General features: G+C 40.9%; 1 protein-coding gene across 4 annotated transcripts in view; it reads right to left on the bottom strand.

Annotated features, from left to right (window-relative positions):
* The window catches only part of LOC110966087 (zinc fingers and homeoboxes protein 2-like), a 221,363-nt gene that overhangs the window by 20,437 nt on the left and 174,306 nt on the right, over positions 1-26,620 (bottom strand). For 3 of the 4 annotated variants that reach the window (XM_051955098.1, XM_051955097.1, XM_051955099.1), the window contains one exon: positions 2,158-5,466. In XM_051955098.1, the coding sequence (XP_051811058.1) occupies positions 2,158-5,126 (2,969 nt within the window). In that variant the 5' untranslated portion in view covers positions 5,127-5,466. Of the gene's footprint in view, positions 1-2,157; positions 5,467-26,620 lie in introns of those variants that run through there. The other variant, XM_051955100.1, reaches the window with a different exon arrangement.

The following is a 26,620-nucleotide window of genomic DNA, read 5'->3' as shown; positions in this document are numbered from 1 at the left end:
TTTCACTGCAATATAAAGTCCTGCGTCTCGATAGAAACAGCACAACCATAACTAGAAGTAGAAGGAACTCAAAAAGGTCTTCTGTGAATTATAACACAGTTATAATGCCATAAATGATCAAAAATAGAAAAATAAAGTTAGATTTTTTTAATTATTTTACAAAAAGTTTTAAAAACCTGTAATAAACTGATACAACATTGTTTTAAAGTAGTAACACAGATATTAACAATAACAATAATGGAAAAATGCTGGTTCCACATACTCTGGACATTTAACTAGGGCTGCAACTAACGATTATTTTGATAATCGATTAATCGGTTATTGACTTAGATTTTAGTTTTGCCTATATTTTCCAATGTAAAATAAAGGACCTATGTCATTCCACGTACATTTTAAGAGCTTTTAACCATGTTACAATGTCCTAAATTCTTCAAAAACCTATCCATAGTTGGATTTTAGTATGTCTCAATTAGCAGCAATCAAAACACTGACTCATCAACACATACATACTCATACAACCATCCAACGTCACAAGATCTTAAATGAAGTTTCACCAAGGCAACATTTACACTTTAAAAACATATTTCCTGTAGAGAAGCATTTTCTGGGCACCCATGTATTTTAAGTTATACTACAATAATATCACAAGTAAGGACTCCAAAAGTAGTGAACTAAATTTAAGGTAGTAATTTGAGAACAGAAAGAAAAAAAACACACGTATCCCAGCTGATTCGGGCGAAGGGGACACCCTGGACAGGTCGCCAGTCTGTCGCAGGGCTACATATACAGACAGACAATCACTCTCGCATTCACACCTACGGACAATTTAGAGATACCAATTAACCTCAGCATATTTTTTGGACTGTGGGAGGAAGCCGGAGTGCCCGGAGAAAACCCACGCATGCACAGGGAGAACATGCAAACTCCATGCAGAAAGATCCCAGGCCCAGGCCAGGATTTGAACCGGGGATCTTCTTGCTGCAAGGCGAAAGTGCTAACCACTACGGCACTGTGCAGCCCTGTAACGGATTTTCTCCCTTGGAAACTGGCTTCTCACCGAACTATGTGAGAACCTCCTGTCGGACTTTCCCAGTGAGTACACAGCCGCTGAGCGTGAGTCTATGATGCTGAGTGAACATCACGTGACCTAAAGCAAGGCAACCTATTGGTTGTTTGCTTCTTCTCCTGCAGTTCTGGTTGTGTAAAACCTACACTGGCTCATGACTGCCACACCTGGTCACCGCGATTACAGGCTGGCTTAAAATATGCGTGAAACATGCCGCTTACGGTAAAAATAGACTTATCGATGACCAAAATAGTTGACAACTATTTTAATAATCGATTATATCGATTAGTTGTTTCAGCTCTACATTTAACTATTTACATTTTGACAGCATCTACAAACTCCAGTAAAATATTTCACCATGTTGAATGTAACCTCCAACAACGTACTGACAACTTGCTACTCCATGTACTGTTTCTAAATCATGCTGCATTTAATTGATCTGGTATGTTTTATTTAGCCTGCATTTCATGTGAAAATATGATGAGATATGCAGATTATTGTTTTTTTTACGGGACCTAACATAAATGATTTATTTTTGTAGAATGTTTGAGTCAAGCATGTACAAGAAAGTTGTTTTTTGTAAGTGAAATATCACAATCTAAAGCTTCATTTCTACCGATAGAACTGCACATCCCCCATCACAAGTTCGGTCTGAAAGGTCAAAAATTAGACTGTTCTTTCTGTTCTTGTAGTTTCTGTCTCAGATAAATGATGCAACTAATGTAACTATGTAACACATTTGCATAACACCTGATTAACATTGGCCTCAAAAAATTAGCAGTCCATCATTTCCTCACTAGAGTGGCTTCTGTTAGAGCTACGTCTCTGCATATATACAGAGATATGTGATGAACTACCCACAAATCAAAGCAGACTGCTGCAGTAATGTACATATGAGAAAAATAATGTGTTTTCAACATTTAAGCATGCAAACATATTCTGTTCTACTCGACCCAAAAATGAAATTGAATACCTGTAAATATGCATGATATGGGCTACTGAAACCTGCTCAAAACATCATTAAAATGTGATGGAAACTTTAAAACACAGTACAGGTAAAACTTAAAAAAAAAAACACAAGAATGCAGTACCTGCCAGCAAACCGATCTTGAAGCTCATCATGCTGTTGGCTGTTGGTGCGTTGGTCCATCAGCCAACCCAACTCCACCTCCAGCACCTTACTGCTGCTGTTGTTGTTTGTTAGGGCTCCTTCTTGACAGCGCTGGATGATGCCGGATGGAGTGTTTTCGAGAGAACACACGGCCATCCCCTGCCCTCCATTCACACCACTGTTGTGAAAAAGTTCTGTCAGCTCCAAATTGCCGGTCTGCAGCCTGCCATCGGTGAACCAGCGGGCAAGGTCGGCGCGAGCCAGTCCCATCCGACCCTCTAGCTGGCTGAACTCCTCAGGGGAAGGCCACCGCGTTTGAGCAAAATCGTCCTTGAGGAGTGCCAGGGATCGGCTGTCTGGAGGCACTGAGCAGGAATTTGGGTTGGGGACGGAGGGTGCAATGGTGCCAGGACCACTGATGGACAGAGCATGTGAAGGTGGAGGGGGGCTTTTAAGATGGCCCACACCAGTGCTGGGTTTGTGAACCCCATTCAGCTGTAGAGTCTGCTGTTGCTGCAGTTGTTTCTCAGCGATGGCAGTAATGCCACTCACTCCCATCCTCTTAGTGCCCATGGAGTTGAGCAGGGCTTGTTCCAGGTTGTCGCGAAGTGCACGGCGCTCCACAAACCAGCTATCGATTTCCTGATGAGACAGGCGGGTCGTGGTGGAGAGATTGTCCACATCGCTGTGACTGGGGAAGCTGTTCCGTAGGAAGTTCTCCTCCAAGACCTTCAACTGTTTTGCTGTTTTTCCTTTCATCCTCTCGAGGAGAGGGAACTGGGTCAGCACTGATGACTTCTGCTGAAAATCTGGTTTAAGTGCTGTTGGTGTCTCCCCACTATCCAAATGCACAATCCCGTTATTGTGAGAAGGGGAGGTCTGATCGTGGGACCATTTACCGTCAATGCGAGATATCCCGTTGGCCTCTGTCAGAGGACTGACCACCTTGTCTCCTCTGTGGTAGTTAGCTTTCAGCTCCACTCCTTGCTGCTCTTTTAGTTTCTTGCCATCCAAGGGGAAGCCTGGAATCTGGGCCGGGGCTTTAGCAGGAGCACAAATGGACTGGATAATAGGTGGCCTCCTTACCTGTGAAGTAATGAGTGGAGGGGAGTTCGGCAAATTCGGATCAGCAGCTGGCAAAGTGTGAGAGTTGGGGTGCTTTTCTTTGGAAGTGGCGGTCACAGCACGAGGAAGAAGTAAAGAGTTTTTGAATGAAGGGGCAAAGATAGGCGGGGGCGCTATCATTGGCCTCGTTAAGGACTCTGGAAAGACTATGCAGGGCAGAGACACCACCGGCTTTGTTTTGGGGTTTCCTAATGCAGAGAGAATCTTCCCTTTGGATGATGAAGATGGTGATAATGATGACAATGGTGGTTGCATTAAAGGCACGGCAGTGGATGGCCTCTTCATCTCTGTTGTGACCAGAGGAAGTGCTACAGGTCTCTTTATCTCCATGGGAACAGGAGGTGGAGCCATAGGGAGGCGGTCTTTGTAGGGAGGAGGCGGTGGAGGCGGAGCCATCAGGACCTTGTCCTTAGGGTCGCCAGAGTGGGGGGCGACTGCCATGATGGGTCGCTTCAACTCTGGGCCCAACACAGTTGTTAGGTGTGTTGGCAGAGATCGTTTAAGGGTGTGGCCGGAACCAGGGGAGGTGTTGTTGGGGATATTCAGCCCATTGGACACAGTTGTCCGGACATGGCCTGGATGCTCAACTGTTGTGTGGACGACAGGCTGCTGGGAGGCTTTGGCAGACGGCTGGGAGATGGGGCTTGTCGGCAGGATGTTGAATGTGTGATGAGCAGGAGGGATGGAGCCGTTGAACATTTTCTTCCTGGCTTCCTCCACCTCCTCTGGTGACCAGGTGATGCCTTGCTTCAGCCGCTGGGTGGTGAACCAGACTTTGATCTGTTCCTCCGGGTGCTTGGAAGCGGCCGTAAGCCATGACAGCTCTGCATGTGTCGGGTAAGGGAACTTATTAAAGGAGGTGATCAGTGTCAGGTTGTTGTCCAAAGAAGGGTTATATTTGGTGGTGTTCAAGGGAACGGCTATTTTTGGTACAGAGTTAAAATTGGGTGGGCGCTGGAGCATCGGGGTGACATGAGAGAGCCCTTGAAGGATGGTGGGTTCAGGTATGATAACAGTTCCATTGATGTTTACTGCTGTGATCTGATCCTTCTGGGTCAAGCTGTCCAAGTGGCTCTTCAGTTCGCTCCCTCCAAAGAGTGCCTGGATGTTCCCCGGGGTTTTTACTGTGGTAGATATGCAGGGTGAAAACACAGAGCTGCTGTTGCTTTCACCCTGCTCATTTGTCACTTCGCATTCATTGTCCTTGCCTTCGATTGTCTGCTCTAAGATAGTCTGATTGTTTGTTTTTATCCTCTTGAACTTGAAGTTTGTCTCGCCGGGGTGCTGGCTCTCGTTGTGCTCTGTGAGCGAGTCAAACTTCTTGGTGTTGAAGTTGCACACAGCACAGAGGTACAGAGGATTTAGAATGACGTTAGGATGGCTTGAGTCCACATGCTCCTTAAAGTCATTCAGGTTCTGCGTCGAAAATGGGCAGTATTTGCACTCGTACCCTTTAGGCTGCTTCTTCTGGGAGGCTGGGTCAGATTCCGCTTCATCCTTGTCTTTCTCCCCCGTGGTTTCTTCGTCTTCAATTACAGAGGGTTGATCTTCTTTCCCAGACTGCTCCTTTTGTTCTGATGGCTCAGGATTCTGGTTTTCCACCTTTTTTGGAAACACCTGCTGGCCTGAATTCACGAGATTCTCCTGTTGGGGGTCTTGACTTTTTTCTGCAGGTTCAGATGGTTCTGATTGTTCTTTTTCTGCTATGTTGTTGCTCACAAATATTTCCATGTCCATTACCTCCTCTGGGTCATCTTGCTCTTTAGGCAGGTCGCTGATGACCCGGACCATACAGGGGTTAGAGGACTTTCTACGACTGGACATGATGTCTGTTGCTGCTGGTGGTGATGATTGTGGTTTTGCTGGTGTTGCTGATTGACAATATTTGTGGTTTTTGGCTGTTGCTGCTGGTGGTGGTACTGGCTGAGGATGTCAGCGTGTCGGTTATCACGGGACCTTACTGGTGTGGATCGGAGCTGATGGTTGTGGATACTGGTATGTGGGTGGAGGTGGAAGAATCTCCAGCGTGTGACAGGGAGGGCAAGAACCGGCTGATGGCGCCGGCCCAGGACCGGTTGTGCAGTGGCGTCTCCCGCTCACTGGCAGTGTCAGCTGCCGACCTGGGCTTCATGGGAGGGCATCACAGATAGCAGCGGTGCTCAGGCTGCGCAGAGACAAACAAAGAGAAACAAAACAACAAGTTAATACAAGGAGTTGACTAAAATCTGAGAAAAAAATATGTTAGAAAGTCATGTTGATTTTGTTGTATGTGACTTGATGTGTTGTCTTCACTCAAATTAAGACAAAGAACAGCAAAAATGGATGATGGGCAGTAACAATAATCTGCACTTGGGTAAATACTGCTTTTGGCTGAAAAATCCGATTTTCTTTGAATGATGGGAGCATTGCAGCATAATTCCAGGGATGAAAAAAGTAAGCCAACTGAAAATATATATGCTGTGCTATTATGATTTGCTTTGATGCAGAGGCTGGTTTTATGAAATGAAAACATAAAGAAAGTGTAGCTTGTAATCAAAAATATTTATGTGCAACAATAAACAACGATGATTATAAGACAAAAACCAGTTGCAATTTAATCACAATTTTACACAGAGCCTGTGAAATCAGTATTTTCAGCAGAAACTGGGTGATGTCATAAAAGGCTAAGCTGCAGTCTCCTAACTCCAAAGCAAGTGATGTATTAAATATGTAAACAAGCCACACTGGGGGGGTTCCAACATGGCGGCGAGCTGAACACACACATCGAGCAGTGCTCCCCTTAGCTAGCGGCAATTTCTGCACTTATTCTTTAACCAAAATCTTAAAAGGGTGTTAATTTGGATTATTTAGACCGCCGACACCTCTACTGACGAAATGACATCCAGAAAACAGAAAAAGGAGACAGCTCAGCCCGTTAACACCACCGACCGGGACGCAAGCCCCTCTGTACCCTCAAAGAAGCTAACTCTGAGCACATGTTTGAGCAAAGAAGCTAGCACCGACAACATGGAGGCTACTGAAGGGAACTTGATCATGAAAGCTATAGCGGACATGAAAAAAGAACTTTCGGAGGATATTGAAGGCGTTCTGAAGGCCGTTGATGGTATTAAACGGGACTTCAGTGAATTTTCCAACAGGCTCACTGAGGCCGAACAACGCATTGGGAACACTGAGGATACTGTGAGTACTCCGGAAAAAACAGTGGCCACACTCCAGAAGCAGGTCGACTTTCTTACCGCTAAAGCTGAAGATCAGGACAACCGTAGCCGGCGTAACAATCTCTGCCTTATCAACCTGCCAGAGGGTGCAGAGGGACATGACACAGTATCTTTTCTGGAGAGATGGCTTCCCGAGGTGTTGGGCACCGAGACCTTCCCCTACCCGCTCTTCATTGAACAAGCCCACCGCCTGCAGAGCCGCCAAGACCGCAACTTTCCAAGACCGGTGATAATGCGTTTTCTCAACTTTAAGGATAAAGAAAGGGCGATGCGGGCTGCCAGAGCCAAAGGACAAGTGATGTTTGAGGAGCGGGAGGTGAAATTTTTCCACGATGTAGCCAAGGAAACACACACCAAAAGCAAGCACTTTGACGAGGTGAAGCAGCAGCTTAAAACGCTCAACGTTCAATATGGGATCATGTATCCAGCACGGCTTCGGGTGACCCATGCAGGCCACTCACGAGTTTTTGACAATCCGAATGATGCTGCAACTTTCGTGCGAGGCCTCTCTGCAGACCCGTCGGATTACACATGTGGACAAAATTGTTGGTACCCCTCAGTTAAAGAAGGAAAAACCCACAATTCTCACTGAAATCACTTGAAACTCACAAAAGTAACAATAAATAAAAATTTATTGAAAATTAAATAATCAAAAACAGCCATCACTTTTGAATTGTTGATTAACATAATTATTTAAAAAAACAAACTAATGAAACAGGCCTGGACAAAAATGATGGTACCTCTATAAAAGATTGAAAACTATTTGACCAGAGTGACATGATTAACTCAGGTGTGTCATTTAATTGACATCACAGGTGTTTCCAAACTCATAATCAGTCAGTCTGCCTATTTAAAGGGAGACAAGTAGTCACCCTGCTGTTTGGTGAAAAGGTGTGTACCACACTGAACATGGACAACAGAAAGCGAAGGAGAGAATTGTCCCAGGACATCTGAAAAAAAATTATAGACAAACATCTTAAAGGTAAAGGCTATAAGACCATCTCTAAACAGCTTGAAGTTCCTGTGACAACAGTGGCTCATATTATTCAGAAGTTCAAGACCCACGGGACAGTAGCCAACCTCCCTGAACGTGGCCGCAGGAGGAAAATTGATGACAAATTGAAGAGACGGATCGTTGGAATTGTATCCAAAGAGCCCAGAGCAACCTCCAAAGAAATTAAAGGTGAACTCCAAGGCCAAGGTACATCAGTGTCAGATCGCACCATTCGTCGTTGTTTGAGCCAAAGTGGACTTCATGGGAGACGACCAAGGAGGACACCACTGCTGAAAAAAAGTCATAAAAAAGCGAGACTGGAATTTGCAAAAATGCATGTTGACAAGCCACAAAGCTTCTGGGAGAATGTCCTTTGGACAGATGAGACCAAACTGGAGCTTTTTGGTAAGGCACATCAACTCTATGTTCATAGACTCAAAAACCAAGCATACGAAGAAAAGAACACTGTCCCTACGGTGAAACATGGAGGAGGCTCAGTAATGTTTTGGGGCTGCTTTGCTGCATCTGGCACAGGGTGTCTTGAAAGTGTGCAAGGTACGATGAAATCTGAAGACTATCAAGGCATTCTGGAGAGAAATGTGCTGCCTCGTGTCAGAAAGCTTGGTCTCAGTCGCAGGTCATGGGTCTTCCAACAGGACAACGATCCAAAACACACAGCCAAAAACACCCAAGAATGGCTGAGAGAAAAGCGTTGGACTATTCTAAAGTGGCCTTCTATGAGCCCAGATCTGAATCCCATTGAACATATGTGGAAGGAGCTGAAACATGCCATTTGGAGAAGACACCCATCAAACCTGAGACAACTGGAGCTGTTTGCTCATGAGGAGTGGGCCAAAATACCTGTTGACAGCTGCAGAACGCTCATTGACAAATACAGAAATCGTTTAATTGCAGTGATTGCCTCAGAAGGTTGTGCAACAACAAGCATGTTTTGACCACAATTAAGTGTGGTTCGTTTACAAAAAAGAAAGGAAAAGAAAACTCCCGTGGACACACTTCAACAGTAGAGAGGATGACTTTAAATGTCTTCCCTATGCTAAGAATGTTTAAGTTCTCAAACATGCCGCTACCTGGGGACAGCTGGTGATGGTCATGTGTGTGAGTATCGTTATTCTGCTCCTCTTTGTAGGATCAGAGCAGCTTTATGTTGTGATTTCTCATGTTTGGTTTAGTGGGAAACGCTGTCAGGTTCTGGGTGACAGTGGGAGAGGGATATTCTCATCTTTCTTGGAGAGTCATTTTAATTTCATAGTGCTTTTTGCCTTTTTTGATCCATATCACACTCTTTTATGTTTATTTCTTGATAACTTGTGTTTGGAATACAATATAGTATCCACAAAAAATGAATGACTCAACTATAAAGATAACAACTTGGAATGTAAGAGGCTTAGGGAGACTAACTAAATTAAAGCAGGTTATGACAAAGGTTAAACAATTAAAATCTAAAATGATCTGGGATTCAAACAGTGGTCACAGAAGGGTATCAGGAGAATCATGGATCTCTATGACAGCGATACACTGTTACCCTTCAATGAAATCAAAGACAAATTTAATATTTCACAGACCCACTTTTTCAAATACCTACAGCTACGAAGCTTTATTAACTCTAAAATTAAGAATTCATCTACTTGCCCCCCACTAACAGTATTCGAACAGTATGTAGTTCAACACCAACATAGCAAGGGCCAGATCTCTTCTCTTTACAATATATTCTCATCATATTCCACAGAGTCCTCTGACTCAAAAAGGAAGTCCTGGAGTGAAGATTTAGGCGAAGATGTGCTTGACTGTGAGTGGAGTCAGGTGTGCTCTGAGGCCCATAATATTTCAATAAATACTAGACTGAAATTAGTACAGTATAACTGGATCATGAGAATGTACATCACCCCAGAAAAGGTAAACAAATTCAATCCAAATGTCCCTGACACTTGTGTGAAATGTCAGACTCACAAAGGCACCCTCTTTCATTGTATTTGGGAATGTGAGAAGATGCAGAAGTTCTGGAAGGAAGTCATTAACATAATCTCTCAAATCACCTCTAAACGCATCCCTCTCTGTCCTAGAATTTGTATATTGGGTCTGTACCCCATAAATCTTATTTTAAAAAAACATGAAACCACATTGATCAATCTTTGTCTCATTCACACGAAACGTCTGATTGCCATGTACTGGAAAAATGTATCATGTCCCAGCATTAGTCAATGGTTCAAGGAACTATCATCCTGCCTGGCTTTAGAGAAACTAACTTATGGTCTTAAACACAGGCTGGGGGAATTTTATGAGATCTGGAACCCGTTTTTAAATTTCTTGGAAAACACTGATCTACAACATACCCTTCAGTCTTTACCTCCCCTCTAACACTTTACGTACAGACACATTCAAATCATCTGAAAACTTCACTAATCCTCCAATCTAATAATTTTATCTGTATGCCATGCTCCACTGTGACTGTAAGTCTTGATATGTACTGATTGTAATTCTTAACACTTGTTGTCTTCATCTTATTTTCATTTTCATTTGCACTATATACTGAGATTTATATACTGTATTTCTGTTTATGTATTTCTTGCTATAACTATTGAGAGGCAAGATTATGGGTGATTATGGGTGGGTGGTTGGGGGGTGGGGTTATCTATTCGGTTTGTGTTTTTTGTGTACATGTACACCTTGAATTAAAAATCAATAAAACATATGTTAAAAAAAAAACAAAAAACAAGCCACACTGTCTAATCATGATTTGATAACAAGACTTCAATTTTTAATATAAAACTTAAAACCTGAGAGTCTGATTCTAGCATCAGCCTTCATGACTAAAAACAGACACATTTTTCCTCACTGTGGCCTCATTTTTCACTGCAATATAAACTAATGCACTTATGAGAACTCAGAAATGTCTTCTGTGCTGTATGACATTTGTAATTCCACCAGTCATAATAAATTAGTCTGATTAATCATATTCAAAAAAATATGGAATCAACATTTTTCCAAGTATCAACAAAAGTTGCCAATACTGGAAAAAAAAGGCTCTGTATAATGTGGATATTAAACTATTAACATTTTTTCAATACTTTCTGCTGCCTTCTCTGTGAGAACACTGCCTGCAGTTCAGTCAAACAGTTGTTTAATATTTGTCATGCGTCAGTCATGGCTTCTTAGTTGTGCAAAGGAGTGCATAATTTTAAAAAAAAGCAAAGAAATATCATAATCTTAAGCCTAAATTTGGTTCAGTTTACTGACGGAATGACATATCACATATGATTGGACAAGGACTGTTGGAAAGTTAAAAGTCTAATGACTGTTTCTTTTTGACTGGTGGTGGTCGTGTTGCAACAGCATTTAAGTTGCTGTAGCTAATTCTCTGGGAGTAATTTACTCAAGTATGTCGGTAAAACCAAATGAGGATGCTGGAAATTAAAAGTTTTGTGGGGTCAGCTACTGGGCCATCTTGGCATACCTACTCCGAACCACAAGGCATGTGCCCCAGTGGTAAATTTTGTTAGCTCCTTAAAACTTCTATTAATATAGAATAATAATGATAAAAATCACTACAGATACAACGGGGTTTTGCATCACTCTGTGCTTGTGGCTCTTAAGGATACAATAGATACAGGCAAGGCAAACAAAACTCTCTTAATGGAGAGCAAATTATTACCAAAAACAAACATAAACAAGATAAAATCCACTTTACTAATCCCTAGTAATGTGGATTACTATCACATAGTAATCTTATCTCATATTTCTCTCTCTTCTGAAAACTGAATGCAGTACATAGAAGTCACATTTGGGAAAGCAGGTACACCTATAAAACTGGCTGCAGCACCCTTTGGAGCAGATCTGGTCATTTCACAGCTGCATATCAAAGATGGGAGGTTTCATCTTGATAAGCAGCATGACATGTTCACTGTCACCTGTCCTCCATCCCCTATAAAGTCAGAGCCAGGATTCTGTGCCGGCGCTCGTCTAAACATCACAGCAAGCTTTCGTCAGGTCCAGTCTAATCAGACGCTGGCAGGCGACAAAGCCACAAGGCCATAAGTTAAAAATGAAGGGAGTCTGATGCGGAGCGAGGCGAAAATTATGATAAATCAGAGTGCCACTTAATCAGGACTCGCTGTTCCAGGCCAATCACATGTAAATGCAATAAATTGAAGAGTCCACAGCAACTACAAAAGACAAAAAAAGTCTCCAAACTCCAAACCCCATTAAAAAGACATTAAGCGTCTTTCATAGATTCGGGCAAAGACAACTTCACAGGATAATTACCCTGTAATCATGTAATAAGAGAGACTCAGTGATGAGATCTCCTGACAGCTATCATCCACACAATGGAACAGAGGGAGGGAGGTAAAAGCAGATGGGAACAGAAAGAAGGGAGAGATGGGGGAAGACAGGTAGGAATAAATGCAAGAAGTGTGTGTGTGTGTGTGTGGGGGGGGGGGGGTAAAAGGTAAATTGCAGGAGAGAGGGAGGAAGAGTGATGTAAAAAGAACAAGAGACAGTGGAGAAGGAGTGCAGAGATAAAGGGAAACAGAAAGGAGGGGAGAGTCTGAAAACTTCGGCGCTAATGAAAGAGAACAGGCACAAAGCAGAAGACGTTTTAACTAGGCCACGGCCTGGCAGACAGAAAGAGAGAGAAGACAGCGAAAGAATGGAGAAGAAGTGGCAAGCAGATAAACATAAAGAGGGAGGAGGAGAGAGGGACAACAGAGACAGGAAAAAAGGAGAAAAGAGGCAGAATCGAAACAGACGAAGCGAATGAGCGAGATGAGAGGAGGAGGAAAACATTTCCATTTGACAGGACATTTTAACGGATAATAAAATGAGGTTTTGGTGTGTTTTCTATCAGTAAAGTTAAAGCTTTGAAAAGGTGCCCCAATCAGTTGGGGAGAAAAACACATTTGCCAGGAAAGAAAAAAAAAGTGGGTATTTCAGCACTTAATTAGTATTGGGCAAGCTGTTATTTGTCCCATGTGTCACTTAATGTTGGACATATTTCATGCTCTCGCAGCCTTGATCAGCTCCTCATGGCCTGCACAGGAGATATATTTTATAGTTGCAGAGTATCTGGAGATCGCTTTGAATTGTTGCATTGTGCAATGAGACTGAACTAATTCTATGTTATTATAAATCTCATGCATTTACATTGCTGCTTACGGCATGCTCCAGCTAATGAGATTTTCTCATGAAAATACTAGAGTCTGAAGAATTAGTTGATGAATCAATTCACAGAAAAACTATTTGGAAATTACTTTTTAAGAAAACAAAAAAAGCCCAGTGATGTCAACCAGAACCTGAGGACAAACACACTGGATCCGGATAGATTGCAGGATAATTAGATGCGATCTGAAGCGAAGTCGCCACAGGTAGAGAGAACAACAACGTGCAGCATGAAGAGCGTTCTCTACCTGTCTACAAAAACCTGCTGCAATAAAACACGACCCGACCCAACCCAGCCAGGCTCGGGTCCTGGGCTTAAAATCTGAGCATTAAATCATGAAGTCATTAAAATCACTTTATTCTACATGCCTCATTTAAAAATTCACTAAAAATGGCCCGTACCGACTAAACAGGCTATGTTAAAAACAAAAACTTCTTCACTTATTAGCACAACTGTGAAACCATGACTGACTCTGATGTGACCAACATACATGTAACAAAAATTCAGACAGTTTTCAGTTGAACTGCAGGATGTGTTGGTAAATCTCACATCATCAGGGGCCTTTTACTCAACTATCTTTGACTTGCTTGAAACCTTTTCATCATAAACTATGGATATTTATAATGATACCTGTACATTTTTAGATTGATAGATTATTTTGAAGCTCCAGATTAGATATTCTTGCAATATTTCTGTTTTTATGGTACAACTTGCCATACCTGCTAAATTAGTTATCAAAGTTAAATGAAAATAACTTCATTTTCATAAAGTATTTCCAATTGAAAGCATTCTTTATGTTTTGTTTTGTAATATGCTAAAATGTGATTACATGTTTTTTCAGAAAATACCCCCAGTTAACTGCTCCATTATCAATGTTTTTGTAAATTTCCGCTCAAGCATAGAACTTTTAATGACAGCTTAAATATTTTTCATATATTAACTCACCCATAATCACAGATTAGTTGATCTACCCCCCCCCCCCCCCCCAACCTTTATGACATCATAGCTATGCCATTCTTCAAAGAAGGCACTTCTAGGCAAGGTGCAGGACTTTATACTGTAGTAAAAAATGAGTACACAGTGAGTAAAATGTGCCAGGAAATGTCCAAAACTGGTCAAAATCAATCCATAGACAGTCTTAATATTAGCCAAATTCTGACAAACACTTAAGTCTTTGTTCATCTTTTCCTCCCTTTCTACATGAACGTTTGCTTGTAACACTTTGCCAGAGATCCAGCTGCTGCCAGAGGTGAATTGGGAAAAGAGATGAAACAGCAGGAAACAGAAGCGAGTGTAGGATGAGCAGAGGAGAGGCGGGCAGAGGTCGCATGTATAGGAAGAGGTGGAGGGAGATGGAGCGTGTGTAGGAGCCAAAAAAAAATGAGAAGAAAGCGCAAAATCGTAAAGATGTTGAGCAGAAAGGACACGAGAGTGTGGGAGGAGAGACAGAAACCACACTGACGAAGAGGAGATGGATGGAGAGGAAAGACAAGAGTGGGAGACTGAAGGAGGAAAGGTGATCGAGAGGGAAAACAGAGCTGGAAAAAATGGACTGGATGAGGAAAAGGCAGACGGAGCTGCAGGCCAGAGAGACGAGGAGCAGTGCCAGAAAAAAGAAAGAAAGAAAGAAAAAAATTAAAAACACAACAGTGTCATGTTTTGCTGCATCACTGGATTGGCCTTGAGGACTCCGGGCCAACTTCTGATGAGGGGAGTCATATGCCGCTTGGCTGCATCCCATTTTGTTGGGCTCAGCTCGCCTCCATGCATCCTTGTAATTACTTGTGCAGTATTTGTGTGCAGGGGATTGTTTGAAGCACAGCAGCGCTCTGTAATTATGGAGGAAATAATAAAACTGCAGCGGCGACAACAGTGATTTGCAAATTGCAGAAAGCGGCAAATTTCCCCTTTGAGAGGCAGGTGAGCTCAGCTTTAGCTCAATCAAAAACAAACAAACCTTTGTTCCTTCCTTTCACTCAGATATCAGAGGTCAGTATCAGTTTTACATGGAGGCAGCATTTTGTGCCGCTAAACTGTGCCAGAAAAAGCTCGTCTCCCAGGATTTCCCTTTTTCCGAACCAAATTCAAACCAGAAAGGGACCCAAAACTTTCCACTGAAAGTGACACCAAAGTAACTTGAGTAGGTTTGCATGACAAAACCGGCTCCACTGCAGCTCTTACAGACACCGACGAGCAGAAAAGAGATCAGATTTTCACCTCCATCAAGGGCAAAGCAAACCATGTGTCTAACCATAAGCTGTATCCATCAATCCATCTCGCTGCAATTCAGCTCGCATGTCAAAACAACGAAGGGCAAACTGGAGAGAAAAGGGTGTCGAGGAAGCCATAAAGTGACTCCGAGACGGAAAAGAAGCTAATGAGGAGATATCATGGGAAATGAAATGACAAATTAGGAGGACGGCAGGCAGATTGGAAGGAGCCAAGTGTGCTAATAGGAGGGGTTAAAGACGTTTTACTGGAACAAGGGCAAACTGGAAGGGACAAGAGCTCACAGGGAGGGGGGCTCAAGAAGCTGGATAGAAAACAAACTCCATCAATGCTCACTTTGTGGCTGGCGGGGGATCTGCAGGAGGTCTGGCAGTTTCCAATTCATTTATTCAACCAAAAGCTCATTCTTTAGGGATGTTCTGATATGACTTTTACTTTCTCAAAAACAATTCTGAGAGTCAAACTCAGGTTATCAGCTTGTAAAAGTGCAAATGAAGCCTAAAGATCCTTTTCATATGTAGCATAAGGCTCAAACATCCATCAAAATACCTTTAGGCTCCAAGAAATCACTCTAGCTGTCCTTTCCTCACAAAACTTTTCTACTGAATGACACTTTTAACTCCAGTTGCTAAAACTTTATTCTGAAGTAAATGTAGTATATTTACATCAGTCCTGTTTATGCACAAATTTTTTCAAAATGACCTCCTGAGACAAAACAACACAACAGCATCAGCTGCTTTCATGAGTGCAGGAGAAAGTCATTTTGCATTTTTTGATGATTTATGGCATCATAATGGTGTCATACTGCATAGAAGACATTGTGGAGTTCTATCTACTTCTTGTCATGGTTGTTCTGTTTCCATAGAGGTGAAGGACTTTATATTACAGTGGACAATGTACAAACTCTGTACCAACATCAACTATAGAGCATCCATATATGAAGGAGGTTGGGGTGGATGGATGGTTTGCCAAAGGAGCAAATTTCAATGGGGTACTTTGTAGGTTGTTGTTTTGTTTTTAAACTTTTTAATCTAGTTTCAGAGTGGTTTCTGCTGCCACTACATTTTTACTCACTGTGTGCTGATCTAAATATGGTAAAAATTCAGATTTTTGATGCATATGTTATTTACAGTTTGGGCATGTTTTTATTGGTTCATGTTTAAATGACTATTTTTTCTGTGATGTAACAAGATGTTTTCTGTAATTTGCAAAAATAGAATATTTTTGCAAATTCAAATACTAAAAAAATGTGTAATTTTTCCTTAAAAATTCAGATTTTTGATGTGGACATTATTTACAGTTTTTTTTTTTTTTTTTGCTTTCTTCAGCTATACTGCCAAGAAAGTTTGGAGAAGAATGGGGGAAGGACTGCAGCAAAGGGCCACAGGCTGGAAACGAACCCATAGCCCCTGTTTATGGGTCACCCGCTCAACCTGTTGAGCTACCAGCATGCCCTTGGACTTTTTTTAATGCTTAATATGTAGATTAATACTTTTTAAAACTTAGAATCTATAATTCAACAAAACAGGGAAAACATTGTAAAAGTTAATATAATTATTTACCATTGAAATTGTAATATATAAATCCTAATATACATAACTGCTCTTTAAAATAATGATATATACAGTATCTATAAAATGATATTTTTGCTGATTTAATTACTGTAAAAAAGCAATTCACTATAAAAGAAACTATAAAAGAATTAATGTAAAAATTCCGACTTTTGAATTGGGCTTTATTTACAGTTTTGTCCTGGTTTGTCTTCTAGTTAACGTGCAAGTTGATTTTTTTCTGTGATTTTACTACTTATCTGTAATTTGACAAAATGGCAAAAATCTGTAAAATAACAGTAAATTGTAAAAGAAAATACAGTACATTTTTTGTTTGTTTTTACAGTGTAGATGAAGATGATTACTTAAATCATTCTGTTTAAATTTTGAATAACTGCAAACTGCTCTCCAGTCTAGAACCGTCACATCTGGCCAGTATGTGATCAACTTAATTAGGTACTGATATCGATTGGACAGACTTGATCGGTGCTTCTCCAACAGATTATTTCAAACACCTGACTTGCTGCTCTTCCCACTAGAAGGACATGGGATCCTCCCACCGCTCGGTCGTCCTCTTGGGTGGCTCGAATAAAAGCCAGGAGAGGATCGTGTAAATGAATCAACAGTAAGATCCACTGGGGACTGAAGGAACGACTCAAAGTTCCGCTTTCTTTTAAGGTGGTGTTGCTTAGAAACTAAAAGCGTCCCGGTTTCGGCGTCTGCGTGACCCTCCTCCTCAGGCACACAATCATCATGCGGCACAAAAACTGCATGTGTGTGTGTTCGTGTTTCGATATAAGTGTGTGCGGATGCTAAATGATTGATCAAAGGATGCCTTTGTGTGGGCACCTCGTGGTGCTAATGCATCATTAACACAGCTGGTAGTATGACCCAGCTCTTCTGAGAGGCCCAGGCTATTTCCAGCAGCTTCCTCTAAGCTTATAGAGAACCAAATCTCTCTTGTGTTATATAAGAGTTCCATGTAACCTAAAAGTACGTCATGACTAGTTTTACTTCAGGTTATTTTAGCTGGCCCTTTTCACATGAGAGAGGAGAGGCCTGAATTTTCACCGGTAACTGCAGTCTGACATGATGAAATTACAGACAGACAGAAAACAGCACTCCCTACTGAAACATAATCCGCCCTAATGTGGCACTAAGTACATCTGGGCGACCTAACCAAAATCAAATACAGGGGTAGTTTTACCTTGATAATGCAGCAGTAATTTAAACAGTGAGACACCATCACTGGAAGACGAATCTCCAGTTGTTTCCCACCAGCGCCGCCTTTAGGTGAACTGGGATGAACTTACTGAGAACTTTTATGCTCCGTAGAGGATCAGTTATTGATAAGATCACGACTTTTCTGCAAGTGACTCCTTAAGCTCAACAGTGAGGATATCTGTAGCTTCACAATGTTTTTTGTGTATAATTAAGAGTTTGTGGGGCTGCAAAGAATACAAGGCATAATATTTTAACTTCTTAACTTTCTGAAACCCAAAGCCATTTTCTGGATGCTTTTTCTTTGCTCCGGTCACCTTTTCAATCACTGTGGGCTCATTTTTCACTGCAGTATAAAGACCTGCACCTCAATGGAAACAACAAATGCAGTCAGTGCAACTCAATGTCATAAAACGTGAAAAAAGACAAAAATTAAGTTGAATTTATTTCATTTTTTGTTCTATAAAAATGAAAGAAAATCTGGAATCAACATGTCCACATTTTTTCGAAGTTCCCACAGACATGACCATTTCTGGAAAAAACAGTGGCTCCACATGCTATAGGTATAACTATTAACAACCGCTACAAACTTTTTTACATTACTCTGCACATCAGTTTTACAAAGATGTTTCACCATGCTGAATGTATCTTCCAACTTGCTCCTCTGTTTATCAATTTTGAGCCAAGCTACATTTAGTATTTTTTTTGATCCAGTATGTTATATTTCCCTCTCAGTCTCTCTTGTCTCCCTGCCTAAAGTTCAATCTGAAAACTCTTTTTCGTCACGACTGTTAATCACATCAGAGCCATTTGTGGCTTTTTGGTTGACCTGAATAGCACAGAATTTTTTGTTTTTTACAGTATCTGGGGAAAACACTTTGGTTTTTTGAGGGGAATTTTTTAAATGAAATATCACAATGTTAAGCTCAGATTTGGTTTACTTTCCCAATAGAATTACAAGTGACTAGTTCGAGGAATGTTTGGAAAGTGGAAAATCATCATTTGTTTCGGCTTTTACCTTTCATTATTAAAAGGCGATTTTTTTTTTTAAAGATAAGACGCCTCTCCATGTTGTTCAGTGAAGTTTTTGCAATTCCAATTTCCCAAATGTTATTAGGATTTGAAACTTCCCCGTCGACACCAGGAAGTTTCACCAGTTCACAGTGGGTGAGCGCTGGAGTGTGCTGGATTCTCGCTGACCACTGAGCTACCCTGTTAATCTGTTTTTCTTCTAAAATTATTGTCCAAATTTGAGACCCAAGCTCAAATTTCCTGCTGAGACAGGATTTAGGTTTCAAAGGTTTCTGCAATACTGCTCTGAACTGCTGCCAGAGTGTGTCTGCTGTTGAGTGCTAATGATGGCCCTGGCTGGAAAAACAAGCGAGCCAATCAAAGGTTTATATGCAAGATTAAGACTTAAGACATCGTCTTCTTCTGCCACGAAAGCAGTAACAAGCGTGGAGCTCAACACAGCTGTATAGACTCAAATCATTATGAAAATCATTAACTGTTTATAGTCATTTGCTGCTAAGTAATTTGGGCAAACAGTAACACTTTAAATTTAGGTACCCCTTTTCAACACCAGCACTTATTAATGCCGCTTTCTGCATGATCTAATTGTGGAACTACAAGGCCATTAACTCATAGTTTTCCCTCAGTAAAATCCTAATTAAAGCTTATTGATATGAAGTATCAAAACACACAACTGAAAGTGTAATAGTATCCAGATAACTTTAGGTTAAGCACCTGTAATTTCAAATATGTTCTGAATTCTGGCCAAGTAGTTGTAGAATACAGTTTGAAAGGCATTGTATCATTAAAAAAACAGAAAATCACACCTTTTTCCAGAGCCAGAAACTGTAAAAACAAAAAGAACCAATGGCTTTTCAACTGTCTGACAAACCTTGTGTGAATAAGTTTTACATTTTCAACAAAATGACTTGATTTTACATGTTTTATTTAACAATAAGCTAAAAAATTAACCACATATACGAACAGGATTCTGTAAAAAAACAACAGTCATGTGACAAAAATTCAGAAACTTTTCGGTTGAACAGCAGGCTGTGTTTATACAGACAAGATATGCTTTTTATGGTGCAGTGAAAAATGAGCCCACAGCAAGGAAAATGTGACAGGAGCAAAGAAAAAATGCCCAGAAACTGCTTCACTGGGGTTCACAAGGGTAAAAGTTGATGCCTTGTGTTCTTTATAGCCCCACTGACTGTGAGTCATACAAAGAAAACAGTGTAAAGCTATAGACGCTACAGTGAGAGGGTGAGAAAGTGCTTTAAAATAATCAACAAAGCACCAATATGTTGCTTAAAAGTAACTAGCAAACTAACTAGTAAATAGTAAACATATGAACTTTAATGACAGTTGCAATACAATCTGATCATGAGGCTGCTGTAGATTTAAACATGACAACCGCATGCCAACAGAGTAAAAGCAGCAACTCAGTATGAAAAATTCTGCTACCTGGCAGTTGCAGAAAAGCTGCAACAAGTAGCAGCACATTTCATTTTGCCAAGGACCCTCCGCAAGGTCTCTTAGTGGGCCCCAGCACCCCATGTTGGAAACCGCAGACCAAGGCCAAACGGCACTTTAAGCACTGGATAACTTGGAAGTGGAGAGCAGTTTAATGACTGATGGATCTTGTGTGGCAACTCAATGTGCGGATGAGAACAAAGCTGACTTTTCATTGGCAGAGAACCTTGAGAGAGTTTTAGGTTTCGGGTGATTGGCTGGATGATTAGAGCGCCGCTCTCTGCCTCGCACCAGCAGTGTGCACGGAGTTGGCCAAGCTCTTGTATCACTCAGTATCTCAAGGTCGAGCCTGGGGAGCTGAATATGAATGACACCAATCAATCTATTCATCCCTCCATCAATAATCTGTCTTATCATGTGCCCACTTTTCTTCCATCAGACCTAACTGAGGTTTCTGTTTTCTTTGAGTGGCAGGCGAGACTTCTCCTACACTGATAAAAAACAGTCACTATAGGAGAGATCTTAGTGGAATATTTTCGAGTGATGGACTGACGATCTGTCCATGCTGTACCCTGCCTGCTGCCCCTACGTCAACTGGGATAAAGTGCTGGCCTCCTGTGACCCTCCACACATAGGATAAAGCAATGTATAGAAACCAAATGAATGCATGGAATTTCATCTGTGAATGTTTATTTGCATTTTTAGTGGCAGAAAAGTGGTTCTTCTGAAAGGTAACACCTGTCCCAGATAGCAAACTATGGGTGAATCAATGTTGAATCTATGTTGAGACCTAACGTCGAAATTATACAGAAAGCACAAGGTTGATAAAATGTTGAGTCAACGTTTGCTTTTCAACCATAAATCACACTTTACCCAGATAGCAAAAGATGTTAAATCAATGTTGAATTAGGGTTAAGAAGGTTGAATTGTGGTTACGGTTGAAGACTGATGGTTGGATCAACGTTGATTCAACAACATTTTGTTAACATTGAAGTTTGTGTTTAAAAGATACCATTGAATCTACATTACATTTTGGTTTAATTAAAATGTTTGACAGGTCAATGTTTAATTAATGTTGAATCTATGTTTGCAAACATGTAATCTATGTAAGCAAACGTTGACTCAACATTTTCATCAACCTTGCGCTTTCTGTATAATTTCGACGTTAGGTCTCAACATAGATTCAACATTGATTCACCCATAGTTTGCTATCTGGGGTGTTTTTGCAGGTTTTATCTCAATTTCTACATTAATACATGCATTTGATAAAAGAGCTGCAAAAAGTACTGAAAGCTTTCAATTAAAAATGGCATAAAGTTTTGGGATGGTCAGAAAAAACAAAGCATATGATGACATCAGCTTGAGCTCCGTGAAATGCAAACTGCATTTTTTAAAAATATCATTAGATTTTTCCATTTTATAGACTAAAATGATGAATCAGTTTACTAAAAAAAATTGTCACTTTGTAAACCAGAACATTGTTTATCACAACTTTTGGATGCTATGTAATCCAAATATGACATAATTATCCAAAATGTAAGTTCAGAATCTTGATATTTCATCAGAATTGCTTTATTCTATATGCCACCTTTGTCAAAAACAAACTGCTACAAATAAGATTCTGTGAAAAGAAACAATCATTAGACCATGACTGACTCAGTATGTAGAGCCACTCCAGTAGTGGTAACACATGGGTGCAACAAGAATAATGTACATGTTGGTTCTATGTATTTATTTTTTTAAGATTTTGTGCAGTGTACACTGGGTATCTTTCTGTTTCTTGCCACTTCTCCCCAAAATAAATATAAAATTCAATTAAATGATAAAAAAGCATAGACACCTCCAAAAAAGCAAAATAAGCCAAATGACTCGAAATGTGGACTCCTAATGATGTGTAGTTTCATGTTATTGGTTGATATTTTGTCCTCACAGACAGCGTTTAGCAAGAGTTTAGGAGTTCAGACTACAGACAAACACAAACCCGACCATAGGCGATTTGTATTTTGGTCCGCCATCAACTGACTTTTGGAATGACTATCAGTGAGCGACAACTGATCTGAGCTGCCAATGGCCACGTTTGTCATTTTAAACTGTGAAAGTGACGATCAGTGGTGGCTAAAGTGAGAAGCTACCACCTCTGTGTCTTACTCTGAGCTTTTCTAATGAGAAACAAAAGAGGATGAAATTATATTTTCTACAAGTTAATCAATGTTATTATTAACAAACCCACTCACACCTCAACAGCTTCTGGGCATTTATTTGCTGTTGTTGTCACAGCTTTACAATACAATGCCGTTTTAGTGAGATAAATCTAAAACAAAACAAACAAAAAACATCAATTTCTTTCTAAATTGGTAGACAATTTACTCCTTAAATTTTTAAAATTTATTTCCATACTCATCTCTTTGCTCTGCTCTGAAAAATACCTCAATTTTAATCACATGACTGTTGGATGTAGCTGCGTCACTCATGGCTTTATGGTTTTCATTAAGCAGTGCAGAAAATTTTGTTTTTTTCAGAATTTATTTAGTGTAAATGGTGAAGTTCTATCCATCCATTCTCTATACACCGCTATATCCTCACTAGGGTCGCAGGGGGTGCTGGAGCCTATCCCAGCTGACTTGGGCGAAGGCAGGGGACACCCTGGACAGGTCGCCAGTCTGTCGCAGGGGTACATATATAGACAAACAATCACACTCACATTGACACCTACGGACAATTTAGAGTAACCAATTAACCTCAGCATGTTTTTTTTGGAATGTGGGAGGAAGCCGGAGTGCCCGGAGAGAACTGGTGAAGTTCTAGTGAATTTCTAAACAAGATAAGTTGAATGAAGGTATTTTGATAAAATATCATGATTTAAAGCTTAGATTTGGTGAAGTTTTCAGATGAGTAGCTCAAGGGGCGTTGAAAAGTTGAAAATCCGAGGATTCTTTCGGTGTTTTCACAGTTTCTGGCTCTGTTATTTTTTGAGTTAAAAAACAAAACAAAACATCCTTTTCAGCCATGCTGGTGGGTTTTGAAATTCAGAAGTTTGACTGTAATTTTCACTCTCAGTGAAATGCTTCAGCGTTGAGCCGACTGTCATTACAAAAACAGCAGCAACATGATTGGCTCAGGACATCTCTAATATAAATACAATATAATCACGAATACATCTGACATTATAAATCTGGGATTTTATGAAGCACTGATGCCTGGATGCCATTTTCATTCACATTAGCTTTTATTTCAGCTGTGAATATGTTGACATTTAAATAACAGGAAAAAATAGCAGACCTGAAAAGTCTGTGTGATACTCCATCTTATCACTTGATGCTGAAAAAAAACAGTAAGAATTTGACAATTAGTTTTAATATATTCGTGCCACACACACACACACACACACACGCACATGCACGCACGCACACAGAATTCACAGGGAGGTCAGAGGTCGAGAAGGGCGATGAAAGCAACATGTTCGAAAAAGTTGAGTTTTACTAAGTGTTTTTGTTAAAATTACTGATTTGGACTTCCGGTTTGGGCATGTAAGGAGGAAGGCACGCAGGAGAGGGCTCCCAGTTCACTGGCTGATTTAATCCTTTTTATCTCACTATTTTGTTGGATTATCAGCAGTATCTTTTTTGTGAGGGCTTTGGATACAATTATTGATGCAAGATGAGTAATACAAAAGTCAACAAACAAGCCAGTACCGTTCAAACTCCAGTGACGCGTGCAGCCACTAGTGCAGCAGGTAAGCTAGCATCGTTCACTGCTAGCAACACCCCGCCGCCGCCGACTCCTTCAGAAGCAGTTGCCTACATCTCCACGGCTCAGCTTGATGCACAATTCGAAAAACAGAGGGCTATGCTCAGAGAAGATGTGTCTTTCCTGATTCAGGAATCTATAAAACCTCTCCAAGCTTCGTTGGATTCAGTACAGGCCACGGTGAACTCTTTTCAGGCACGTCTTACCTCGGTTGAATCTGTTGCTGGGGAGAACTTTGAACGTGTAACTGAAAAGGAGTCCACCATTAAAACTCTCACGTCCCAGAACCAGTCTCTTTTGGACCGACTCGACGACCTTGAGAACCGTTCTCGCAGAAACAACCTGCGTGTCCTGAACATCCCTGAAGGCAACGAGGACGGTAAAGACCCTGTTAAATATATGTCGGATGTGTTGATGCATATAATGGGACCTGAAGTCTTCCCCGTGCCCCCCGAGTTGGAGAGAGCCCATCAGACCCCGACTTCCCGGTCTGGTCAGAGAAAATCTCCCCACACCTTTCTGGTCTGCTTCACCTGCTTTCAGCAGAAGGAGGCTGCGCTGCGATGGGCCAGAAACCACGAATTAAACCACCACGGAGCCACGATACGGATTTATCAAGACCTCAGCACGGCATTGGCAAGGAAACGGGCTGCATACAAAGGAATAAAACAATCATTGTACCGGAAAAATATCCGATTCCAGCTGATCTACCCCGCTCACCTGTGCGTGATCCATGGGGACGATGTGCGCACTTTTGATTCACCTGATGAAGTCCAGAAATTCTACGATGTGGAGTTTGGGAAAGAGTGAATGTTTGGACTGTGCATGTCAAACTTTATATCAGTGTTTCAACTTCACATCCGCCCAGCAAGGAAAATGTGACCTGTTGTGAACTCTGTCATCTAACTGGGACTTAAGGTACGGACAATCGCGAGTGTTTAACACTGGGTTAAACTGTACTATGTAAGCAAATGTTTGTAGTCCAAACAGTATGCACCTTATTATTCTTATTCTTAGAAAATGGCCACTAAGTTTATCTGGCCCTTTTTCCTTTTTAGTCCTCTTTCTTTCTTGAATATCCAACAGCTTGCAGTATTGTCATTACATTATCTGGTTTTTGTGAGATAAATACGTTGAACTACAGGAGCTGGGAGCCTTCCTGTTTAGAGTTTTATAGTGGTGTCTAATCAGAAGTTATTGTCCATAGTGTTTAGCCTGCAGCTTGCCTCTGTTAGAGGTACAAGTATAGGCATAGTTTCATGTTCTATTTTGTTGTTAGGGTTGTGGGACTGGGTTATGGGAAAGGACACTCTTATGCTCTTTAAGTTTACCTTGTTTTCTGCTTATATTGGTGAGGTTACCAACCAAATTACATGCTTCGTTAATGCCATTTTAATACTTCACTTTTATTTTTTTTTATTATTTTACCTATTCTGACATGGATAATAGTGCTGGCACAGCAAAGACAGATGTTCGATTTATTACATGGAATGTGAGGGGTCTAAATGGGCCACTTAAAAGGGCAAGAATATTCAACCACCTCAAATATCTGAAATGTGAAATTGCATTTCTTCAGGAAACTCACCTGTTGGTTAAAGACCACAATAGATTAAGGAAAAATTGGGTGGGTCAGATCTTCCACTCAAATTTAAACTCAAAAACGCGGGGAGCATCCATATTAATACACAAAAAGGTCCAGTTTAAAGTAAATAAAGTTAACTCTGATCCACAAGGGCGCTTTATTATGGTTTCATGACTGCTTTTCCACCAACCTGTGATTTTGGTAAGCGTGTACGCACCAAACTGGAATGACGAAAACTTTATGGGGAAAATTGTGTCATTAATTCCAGATTTAAATTCCCATCACTTAATTCTTGGTGGTGATTTGAACTGTGTTGTTAATCCAGCACTAGATCGCTCTAACCCCAAATCTATAAACCTCTCAAAAATGGCTAAATCAGTCTCCTTTCTCATGGATAAAATAGGTAGTGTTGATCCGTGGAGATCTTTATTCCCACAGAAGCAGACTTTTTCCTTTTTTTCTTCAGTACATCACTCTTATAGCAGAATAGATAATTTTTTTTATTGATAGAGCCCTTCTTCCACAAGTCACCAAAGTTGATTATTCAGCCATAGCAGAATCTGACCATGCACCTTTATATGGAATAAGATTACTGTCAAAAGTATTCATCCACAATTCTAACCATTCGTATTCGTAATGTTAAACATTTGTATGTTAATAAAAAACTTGTACATAAAATTCTGCTGTCATATGCATGAGTTTGATAAATTAAGGGTTAGGATTGTTTTTACGAGTATGAACCTAAAAGTTGTGAGTGCAACTCTAATTTCTACGACTACGAAGTCTTCCCTGTGAGGATGAATTCAAGTTTATGGGTACGAGTAGAAAAATACTGGAATGACGTCACATAGGTCACAGGAGAAGGTAATCGAACACCGATTGCTCCAAACGCGCATGCGCCATTTATAAAGAGTAGACGCCGGGTGGACCCGGTGGACCTACCGGGGCAGGTGACGCCTCACAGGTCAAGTAAATAACACATCCAACTTCTTGTAATTTATTTATTTCATGAAACTGTACTGTTTTAATTGATATACAGTTTATGGACGAAAGACGGTACTGCTTAGCTTGCACGCTAACGAGCCGGGCCGGTGACACATTAGCCTTCTAATGC

The sequence above is a fragment of the Acanthochromis polyacanthus genome, chromosome 11 (genome assembly GCF_021347895.1).
Source record: "Acanthochromis polyacanthus isolate Apoly-LR-REF ecotype Palm Island chromosome 11, KAUST_Apoly_ChrSc, whole genome shotgun sequence".
Taxonomy (NCBI): Eukaryota; Metazoa; Chordata; class Actinopteri; family Pomacentridae; genus Acanthochromis; species Acanthochromis polyacanthus.
The sequence above is the reverse complement of the archived record's forward strand: the minus strand, read 5'-3'. Positions and strand labels throughout refer to the sequence as shown.